Genomic DNA, 10,102 nt, shown 5'->3' on the forward strand with positions numbered 1-10,102 from the left:
ATAAAGCGCGCGACTTGTAGCGACAATGAAAATGAAACCTATACTAGGAAAGTAATGTGTTATTTACATCTCTAGTGTATAGCACTGAAGAAACAACTTGTAATATACTTGGAGGCATTTGTCAGTAAAACGTCGGTTTTGCTGGCAGTGAAGAACAGAGACCGCATGGGTGAAAACGTACACAAGATGCAGCAACACTGGGCTAAAACGCAAAGTATTGAGGCTGGGAGTGTGATATACGAGCAGATTTATTACCGTGAGAAAGTGGAAGTTAATCAATGTCAGCGATAACGGTTGTAAAACATGAGTCACTGGGTCAGTGTTACTGTGGGCAGGATGTATGAAAACTGAGCAGCCCATGAGAAGCAGTTAGGGAGACCCCTTATATTAAGCCGAGAAGCAGAGATCGCGACGTTACGTAGCCGCCATTTTGTTTCACCGGGAGTAAAGAAATCAACCTGAAAACCACCGGCGTGAATATTTTCCTTTATTTAAAGCACCTTCAACACGGCGGATCAGCATCGTGCACCCAAGTTTAGATTCGCATGGTACGTACACACCGAGGTGTCCGTTACATTACGAAAGCGTGTTGTGTTTTGTGGTGGGACTTGTTATCTATACACACCGATGCTGGATTCGTTGCACGACCGGTCAGTGTTAGCAATACAGCAGCTCGTTTACACGGCTAGCCGGCATTTTGAAAAGGGGCCCACTTTGATTGACGGCCCCGGTGTTTATAAATGGCTAGTGTGTATTAATGTAGAGAAAGTCCGACTACTTTAATGATTTAGTTCTGAGATTTGTTTTGGTAAGGTAAGCCCCATTCAGTTTGCACCTCCATTCGTGTGGTAAAGACTGGGGCCTGTGGTCTGCCGAGCCAGGGACTCCAGCTTACATTAGCTAACAGAGGCGTGGTAGAAGTGTGGGAACCAGCTGGCTTTAACAGGACATTATTATGCATTTCTGGCTTTCTATAACGAGCTGATAGTGCGAGCTATATTCGTATTTCTCAAAGTACCAGGAGTTAAAGGTGGCTAAACGCTCCTCCCAAATGTTGTTTCAGTTTCGCACTGGCGACCACAGGAGCTACTCACATAACATTACAGATAGTAAACTGTGCCCAGTCTTGAACGATGGCGCCAAACCGCACATCTAATTTGTTGTTTCAGTTTCGCTTGAAACTACAACAAGCTCTCCCAGAGGGTCCCGGGGCAAAGTTTTGTTGTTAGTCCCCCTACAGACCCCCACTGTACATTGTAGTTCGATTATCTCTCCAGGCACCTAGCAACCGATCAGTGCCGTAGAACTGAAATGATTAGATGAACAATGCCAAATATTCCGTGGTACCAACTTCTTCAGTGTGAAAATGTTCTAATTTTTCTCCGACGGTAAACTCCACATCTTTGTATGTTTGACAGCTGGTCTGACAAAACAAGTAGGTAATCAATAGATCGTTAATTAAGAAAGTAATTGTTGATTACAGTCTCACTGTGTTTCTACAACACTAACTTTTCTGAGGTTTTCTGTGTGATAATTAAATAACACACACAAAATAAACTAAAACAGGTCTTAAAATTGTAGTTTCTTACTACAAGACCAGGGTCTCAAGACAGAGGATTGACAAATAAAAATAGGTCATATCTCAGTGATGTTACTATAGTACACATTTGTGAGTAATACTGTCATGAAAACCCAAATGCAAACAGTTACAACTGCATTGGTGTTGTTGGTAATTCTGCTCTTCATCTCACCTGCACAGATGTCTGGAGACATGGCCACAGATCATGTTAACGGAAATGGTACGGAGGAACCAATGGACACTACTGCAGCGGTGACCCACTCAGAACATTTCCAGGCTTTACTGGAAGCTGGTTTACCTCAGAAAGTTGCTGAGAAGCTAGATGAACTATATGTAGCAGGTAAGCAGAAGTTTCATCTCTGCTGGCTGTCTCCTGCTTTTACCTGCTCTGAGAAAAAGGGGTTCATACACAGGTCTCTTCAGAGATGTGATTTCCAGACACACTTTTAGGGTCACAGAGGGTTTTGTTTTTGGACAAGTGCTTTGACTATCTACATTTGCTTGCCCCTGAAAGGATGAGGCTATTCTAGCAAATCCCATGGGAAGATCAAAACTAACAATGATCATTAGGCATATATCCTATGTTTATACCCTATGTTTCTAAAGCTTGTTATATCCGCAGTGACCAGTTATTTTAGAAAATTATCAAGTTAGATTTATGTCTCCAGTAGAAACCAGTGGGGTTGGGGCTACCACAGACATGGTAAGAAAATGCCACGAGGTAAGAGTGACGAGCTGCCGTGTCACTGATTTTGGTCTTCTCATGAGATTTGTTGACAGTCACAAAATATACCAGGCTTATCCTGCTGATGTTGATTGCTTAAGGCAGGTAGATAGTTAGCAGGAATGAAACACTAGTCACTCATCAGTTCCTCTGTAATCAGCTAACAACTGTGAATGGGGCCTAGTTTAAAGTTGTTAAACTAATCATTTGAGCAGCAAGGTGATAGAGAGACTTTTCTGCATTGTCACAAACTCTAAGCAAATTACCCAGCGTTTTAACTTCTTTAGATTAACTCACGAGGGGCAATTCTTTTTCCAAGATCTGTCTAATATTTTGTATTGTCTTTGTTTATCCATCAAAAGTACTCTTATTGTTTCACATCAGTAAGTTGCTTCAGGTCTAAGTATTGTCATGCTGTTGAGTATAGAGACTGGATTGAATGGTTAAAAGGATGGGTGTAACTGTAAAGAGCAGAGTGAAGCCAGCTGGGCCTGTGGCATATGCAGAAACAGTAAAGCAGCTGTTTGGCTGCAGCAGGTGAATTTTACTCTTTGAGAAGCTGCAAGGATGATGTTCTGCAGAGCATGGTTAAAGTGACTGTTGATAGAGGTGTTTCTCTGTGGTTTTACTGAATCTTGCTGTCTTAAAATCTGGTTTTCGTAACACTGTCCTGGCTTGTTAATTTAAAAAGTGTAATTTGTACCTGTTGATATTTGCTGTATGTTATTAGGAGGCTGTGTTAAAACTTGGCACTGTATGGGACAGCAAGTAGTTAGCACGCATAATAACGGCACATGGACCGTCGATTTCATTTGGTGAATCTGAAAGAGATCAATTACTACTAAGCCTATGTTGTTCAGGTGCTTAATAGCTGCGAGAGTCACGCATCCTCTGTTCCTCCGTGTTAACCTGGTCAGATCACATGTCATTTTTTAGGACCACATTTACAGTTTTTTGTTGTTGTACTTCACAGGCCTGGTAGCACATAGTGACCTAGACGAAAGGGCTATTGAAGCTTTGAAAGAATTCAATGAGGAAGGAGCCCTGCAAGTGCTGGTCCAGTTCAAAGAGAGTGATCTGTCACACGTTCAAGTAAGTTCTGAACACGCTGCCTTTTAGGTGTGGTTTGGTGCTCTGAAAGACAAAGGGGTCTTTGTTAAAAACGAGAGTGGAGCAGGTCGTTTTGCCAACTTACAATATACAACAAAACTGAGTACACCCCTGTGCGGTATCACTAAAATATTAAATTAATCATGATTGTATCATCTTAAAATAATGGTATCATTTTCAAGTTAAACTTTAGGGTACTTATTAGGGTATCTAATGTGTAATTTAAAAATAAACAGGTTAGTTAAATCACATCTGCAATTTTCACGAACAAAGATAAAAAGGAAACGGTTATTATATCTTTCTCAACTTTGGTTTGAGTTGTGATCAGCGCAGTGTGGCTCCACATGGTAAGGAGCTGCCTGAACCTGTAAGAAACCAGATTGTGAGACTTAACAAAGATGGGACAGGAGCACCAGTAAGAGCCCGCTGAGCACAAGCTGGAATTGCAACTGGAATCTGAAACAGCAACGTCAAACTTTGCCAAAGAACATGAGCTGACAAATACTGGCAGCTCATTCTTTGGACAAATGAAAAAATAAATTAGTTTGGATTAGATGGGGTCCAGCATGTTTGGTGTGGACCTGGCAGGACCACCAGAGTCACTGCAGAGTGCTGCATGGAGGTGGGAGTGTGCTGAGACGGGGCTGCATGAGAGCAAAGTGTAGGAGAGTAGAATACAAGTTTGTATAATCAAACACTGACTGAAGAGACGACTCCCAGTCTCAAGAGACTTTGCAGGAGAGGACTTTTCCAACATGATAACGACTCCAAGTTTTTAAAGAGGAAAAAAGTCCTCCAGTACAGCAACCATCAAATATTCTAAAGCTGAAGGTAGAGCAACAAAACCCCTCCCACGAGGAGCAGCTAAAAAGAATCGTCAGTGAGGAAGCAGAACATCTCTCCAGGAGGATTGAGCCAGTCATCAAAAATAAAGCCGGACACATAAAATCCTAAAATAAATAAATAAAAGGAAGAAAGGGATCTCACTAATGAAGGCTGTGCTGCCTGTTGTTGCAGCTGGTTCCTTAATATTTTACGGTTCTTTTTTTGTTCTTCTTGGGCTAAAAACAAAGGAAATTGTGTTAAATGGACAAAATTTGTAATTACTCTGTATTTTAGTGATCTTGAGCAGGGGTTTACTCACGTTTGTTGTCTTCTGTATGGATCCTAGTGTTGCCTTTCCCTTTGTCTTTTTTTCCCCAGTAGAAGAAGGTAAGTTGTGTGTGGTTGTTTGTAACACACTGGTTCTCTCTTGCAGAACAAAAGTGCCTTTCTCTGTGGGGTAATGAAGACTTACAGGCAGAGGGAGAAACAAGGGACTAAAGTTTCAGATTCTACTAAAGGACCAGACGAGGCTAAAATCAAAGAACTCCTGGACAGAACCAACTACACACTTGATGTAACAACAGGACAGCGAAAGTATGGCGGCCCCCCACCTGAGTCAGTGTACTCAGGATCCCAGCCCACAGTTGGAACAGAGGTAGGGACAGGGGAGGAAACCAAACCAGTGCTTTCTGTGAATGAGTTGTTTTCATTTGCTGCTGTTCTTTACCTGGAATTGAAGCATTGCTCCAAACAGATTATTGGGATTTAATCTTTATATGTCAAAAATGCTTTGATTGGCTGATAAACCAGGAAGTCTGTAAATAGTATTTCTTTTTCCTCCTAGATATTTGTTGGGAAGATTCCCCGTGACTTGTTTGAAGATGAGCTGGTTCCTCTCTTTGAGAAAGCCGGGCCTATCTGGGATCTGAGGCTAATGATGGACCCACTGAGTGGCCTGAACAGGGGCTACGCCTTCGTCACGTTCTGTACTAAAGAAGCAGCCCAGGAGGCCGTGAAGCTGGTAAGTTTGTCAGGAATTCACAGTTCAGCAGATCAGGAAGCTGAAGTCGGAACAAGAATGAAGTCGTTAGTTTCGTAGCAGCTGTAGAACTGTGTGAATTTGTCAGCTGTCATCGTTGTGTGTGTTCTTGACATGATTTCTTTCTTTTAACAGTGTAATAATCATGAGATTCGCCCTGGCAAGCACATTGGGGTGTGTATATCTGTTGCTAACAACAGGTTATTTGTTGGCTCCATTCCCAAGAGTAAAACAAAGGAGCAGATTGTTGAAGAGTTCGCAAAAGTCACAGGTAAAGAATCCTGGCGTGTTGTCGGCGTAGATTCGAATTCATGTGACTGCTTTGTAAATTCCTGCTGCAGTTTCACTCATTTTAATCTAAAACATGTAAATGTCTTTTTTTTGTCTTCCGTCCACCTGCAGAGGGCCTCAGCGATGTCATACTGTACCATCAACCAGACGACAAAAAGAAGAACCGAGGCTTCTGCTTTCTGGAGTACGAAGACCACAAAACGGCCGCTCAGGCCCGTCGCCGGTTAATGAGCGGGAAGGTGAAGGTTTGGGGCAACGTGGTGACAGTGGAGTGGGCTGACCCCATTGAAGACCCTGACCCAGAGGTCATGGCCAAGGTGAGCCTCAAAAACTGACAGTTATGTGACAGAAAATGTCACTTGGAAGGTGAAGACGGCAGAGGCATTTCTCAGTCCTCATCTTAAAAATCCAGGTCTGGTCCACATAATAAATTTGTAAGAGGAGGGACTGACGTGAGGTTCCACCCTCTCTCTCTCTCTCTCTCTCTGTCCGGTTCACAGGTGAAGGTTTTATTTGTCAGAAACCTTGCCAATGGTGTCACAGAAGAGATCCTGGAGAAGTCCTTCAGTCAGTTTGGAAAACTGGAGCGAGTTAAGAAGCTCAAAGACTATGCTTTCATTCACTTTGAAGAGAGGGATGGTGCAGTGAAGGTACTGATTTCTTCTTCTTCTGTTATGCAGTTTTTTTTCCTCTTCGGTTCTTCAGCTTCAGTCTCAGTAAGTTGACATGCACCAACGTTGTTACTGGCTTTTCTCAGGCATTGGAAGAAATGAACGGGAAGGAGCTGGAGGGAGAGCCAATAGAAATAGTTTTTGCCAAACCACCAGATCAGAAGCGGAAGGAACGCAAAGCCCAGAGACAAGCAGCCAAAACGCAGATGTAAGAAGCATCGTGTTTGTAATGACAGGCCAGTCAGGATGCCGCCCTCTGACTTTGTGCTCATAGTTTTGTCTCCTTTTGCTCTTATCAGGTACGACGACTATTACTACTATCCTCCCCCTCCCCACATGCCTCCGCCTGTCAGAGGCCGGGGCAGAGGGGGCAACCGGGGTGGCTACGCATACCCCCCCGACTACTATGGTTATGATGACTACTATGACTATTATGGCTATGACTATCACAACTACCGCGGCGGCTATGATGATCCCTACTATGGCTACGATGACTTCCAGGCCCCAGGCCGAGGGCGCGGTGGGAACAGGGGCAACCGGGGAGGTGCCTCTCCAGCCAGGGGACGCGGTGGAGCTGGTGCACCCAGGGGCAGGGCCAACTTCTCCCAGCGTGGCGGGCCAGGACCAGGCCGCGGCGGGCGGGGCGCAAGAGGAGGCGTGCAGCCGAGAGGGCGAGGAGGGGTACGTGGTGCGCGGGGTGGCCGCGGTGGAAATGTAGGAGGAAAGCGCAAAGCTGATGGGTACAACCAGCCAGATTCCAAGCGTCGCCAGACCAATAATCAGAACTGGGGCTCTCAACCCATTGCTCAGCAACCACTCCAAGGTGGTGATCATTCTGGTAACTATTCTGGTTACAAATCTGACAACCAGGAATTTTATCAGGATTCTTTTGGGCAACAGTGGAAGTAAACCGGTAGGGCTTTGATAAAATACGTGTTTGTTTTTGTTTTTGTCTTTTTATTTAGAGACTTGATCTGATTGGCCCTCAATCCCATACGGTTGCCTGCATTTTTTCCTCAAAATTGGTGACATCTGGCAAGATATCTTTTTGTACATATTTTAATAATCCGCTTGGACTCAAACAGTAGTCACACTCCCACCTGTTTCTGGCGAACTGGTTTTCTTTTTTCCCCCCTTTTTATTTGTTTTTGTTTTTTTAAGATGGTCGTTTAAAAGATTTTCCATAACAACGTTTGAAAAAAATTTTTAGATGCAAATATGTGCTCGAGCTGTCTATTTGGCTATAGCTTTATGTATGTTTTTAGAAATTCTGGTTTCCATGTTTTAAGTAGCTAACAGCAACAAAGCATATGTCTCCTAAACATGTATTTAAAACAAATGAAAATACAATTTGTATTGTCACAAAGTAATGCGTGTCTTGTTATTGAAAAGAAAAAAAAAAAGGACCATCGCAGTCCTATTTTTTGGCTTTACATTTTGGCTTGTATTCTTTGCTGTTTGTCTGCTTTAATAAACATACACGCACACGTGTACAAAACTTCAAATTGTGTTGCAAATTCATGTTTCGGCAAATTCTCTCTTCAAATTGCCTTCAAATTTAAGGCTCCTTGTGGAAGAAAATGGACTAAAGGTTTGCCAGTGTTGGCCACATGCTACAGTGTCACCTTGCATGCCATCAAATTCCAAATCACCTACTTCTACAGTCGGCATCTCTCAAGTGCTCTGTATGTGTAGTGACATACTTCATCCTTATGAGTTCCTCTCATGTCCAAAAACATAAACGTCTCACAAATTGGTGTCCTAAATTCACTGTCGATGCAGCATCAAGATTAAGCCCCACCCCTTACAAGTCTGTCATACAAGTCCCGTTTGTTCCTGGTGGGGGGAATAAAAGCACAATTTGATTTATTAATTTCAAAGTGAAGCTTTTCCTTGTCCCAGAAGGATCTACCTAGCTGTTGAAGGCCTGGATACTAATCTTGCATGTTTATCTGGAGGTTTGATATTGTGCTACTGTGGTAGATAACTGCCCTGCATGACTCGCTTGTAGTGTTTTTGTTCAGTTTGCTTTTCTAGACACAATGGCTGCTCTTAACCCCCGCCCCTGCCTTTCCCTTCCCTCTGCCTGTCTTAAGCGTTTCACCTGCCGCACCTCAAAACGATTGAAGTTTTATTTTGAACCAGGCCGATTCTCTGCTCCTCGCCCTCTTTAAGGCATTGACATGTGCATGTTGCGTCAGAGGGCGTGCAAGTCTGTGAGAATGCTTTGTCTTCTGATTTACGTGAACTCATGTTTTACTTGTTACACAGTTCTGGCTCTGCAGTTATACAGAGTGTGTGAGCGTGAGGGACACAGAGCAGTAGATGTGTGTGTAGATGTAACACGATCCTGTTTTCCATTCTCTAATTGCTTCCTTTTGTTACCTGACTAGCAGGGAAAAGGGGTCGAGGCCGGTCCTGATGTGTCGCTATGAAGACTGACCCGTGTCTGGCGTCACACACTGCAGGCTGCCGGTGGATGGAATGGTAAGGTCACCTGACTCAGTGGTCCCGTGGTATTCCAGCCTTTTTAAGGAGCACATCTCCTGAATCTGCCAAGTTAGAAGATAATCAGAAGAGAAAACGTGAGCGTGCTTTTTTTTTTTCTTTCCATTGACTTTTAAGTTGATAAGACCCATCATCCCTAAACACACTATTTGAGACCTACTGAGTAAGAGTTCATGATGGACATCCTTCTGGAAAAGTCTTTGCACTTTTTTTCTGTTTAAGTTTGGAGTGGTTTAGTGGAACTTGATGCTATTTTTGTTTCTTTGAGTTCTTAAACTGCAGCTTAACGATGGACTAGCTGTGATAATCTATGATTATCAGATAGTGTTGAGTGAGTGTGATCACCCGCCGCTGAAGGCCGGGCATTCCAGGAGAACGGTTCTCTCAGAACCAAAGCCGCCGAGGGTTCGTTAACTACCTCAGTTTCGAGGACTCGCCTGCTCTGTTCCGTTTTGTACTTGAGGAAACTGAGGCAGGGATCGACCCCCACCCCCCATCCTGCCCCTCCGACCCCCCACCCAGCCCCTCCACCCCCCTACCCCGCCCCTCCACCCCCGCCCACCCCGCCCCTCCACCCCCCGCCCACCCCGCCCCTCCACCCCCCGCCCACCCCGCCCCTCCACCTCAGAGATATGCACAGGCAACAACAGAGCACTTCATGAATTTTAGTTCTCAGTTCTCAGTCGAGACACGACGTAGGCTGCAGCTGCTGTGGACATGTAGCTGGTCCTCCTGAACTGAGCCTGAACACGCCTTGCTGTCTTCATACGTGAACTGAGTCATGATGTAGTTGATGGACAGAAACTGTTTTATAGCTTTTATTTTTCTTTGTAAAATCTCAAATGCCTGGAAACCAGTTATCCTTTGTCTTCCATGATGGAAAACGTCTTAATTTTTGTTTTTGTTTGAAAGTGACGTCTCAGGCTCCTTTCCGCTCTGCACTAACATCACCGTTTGTGTACGTCATGGATGTCCACTGACGTCCAGTGAAGCTGCCTTTTATTTGATCTGATCAGGACGTGGAAAAAGTTTTAATCGCAAAAGCTTGATCGTGCATTTCACTTTATATGTCCCTGTAGACTGATTATCATCCTATATGTGTGTTTGTGACAGATTTTCCTGTAAACTGGTGTCAATTCATGTCTTTTCGTTATCAGTGTACACGTTATACTGGAGATCAAGAATTTAAAGGAGCAGATCCATCCTTAAACAGCACAGTCTGTCAGATACAACGGAGGATTTGCCACAGAGCATTTTAGCTAATAATTTAAAAAGAGAATCACATTTTTGTCTTGTTGACAATAAGAAAAATACAGAAATCATCAGACTTGTCCTTTAAATTATATAAAATATAA

The 10,102-nt window shown here is 43.7% G+C and overlaps 1 protein-coding gene across 1 annotated transcript; it reads left to right on the plus strand.

Annotated features, from left to right (window-relative positions):
• Positions 1 to 391: 391 nt before the first annotated feature.
• LOC121199241 (synaptotagmin binding, cytoplasmic RNA interacting protein) lies at positions 392 to 7,718 on the plus strand. The gene is made up of 10 exons (XM_041063748.1): positions 392 to 548; positions 1,760 to 1,919; positions 3,277 to 3,395; positions 4,672 to 4,893; positions 5,083 to 5,259; positions 5,413 to 5,548; positions 5,680 to 5,885; positions 6,069 to 6,218; positions 6,326 to 6,447; positions 6,539 to 7,718. The coding sequence occupies exons 1-10, from the start codon at positions 546 to 548 to the stop codon at positions 7,146 to 7,148; spliced, it is 1,905 nt and encodes a 634-aa protein (XP_040919682.1). The 5' UTR covers positions 392 to 545; the 3' UTR covers positions 7,149 to 7,718.
• The last annotated feature ends 2,384 nt before the right edge of the window (positions 7,719 to 10,102 follow it).

This window comes from Toxotes jaculatrix, chromosome 19, assembly GCF_017976425.1.
Source record: "Toxotes jaculatrix isolate fToxJac2 chromosome 19, fToxJac2.pri, whole genome shotgun sequence".
Taxonomy (NCBI): Eukaryota; Metazoa; Chordata; class Actinopteri; family Toxotidae; genus Toxotes; species Toxotes jaculatrix.

Excerpts from the sequence above, each read along its gene's own strand:
- LOC121199241 (XM_041063748.1), top strand. Across the intron at positions 1,920-3,276 it reads AGATGAACTATATGTAGCAG|GCCTGGTAGCACATAGTGAC; the intron begins GTAAGCAGAAGT and ends TGTACTTCACAG. Across the intron at positions 5,260-5,412 it reads CCCAGGAGGCCGTGAAGCTG|TGTAATAATCATGAGATTCG; the intron begins GTAAGTTTGTCA and ends TTCTTTTAACAG.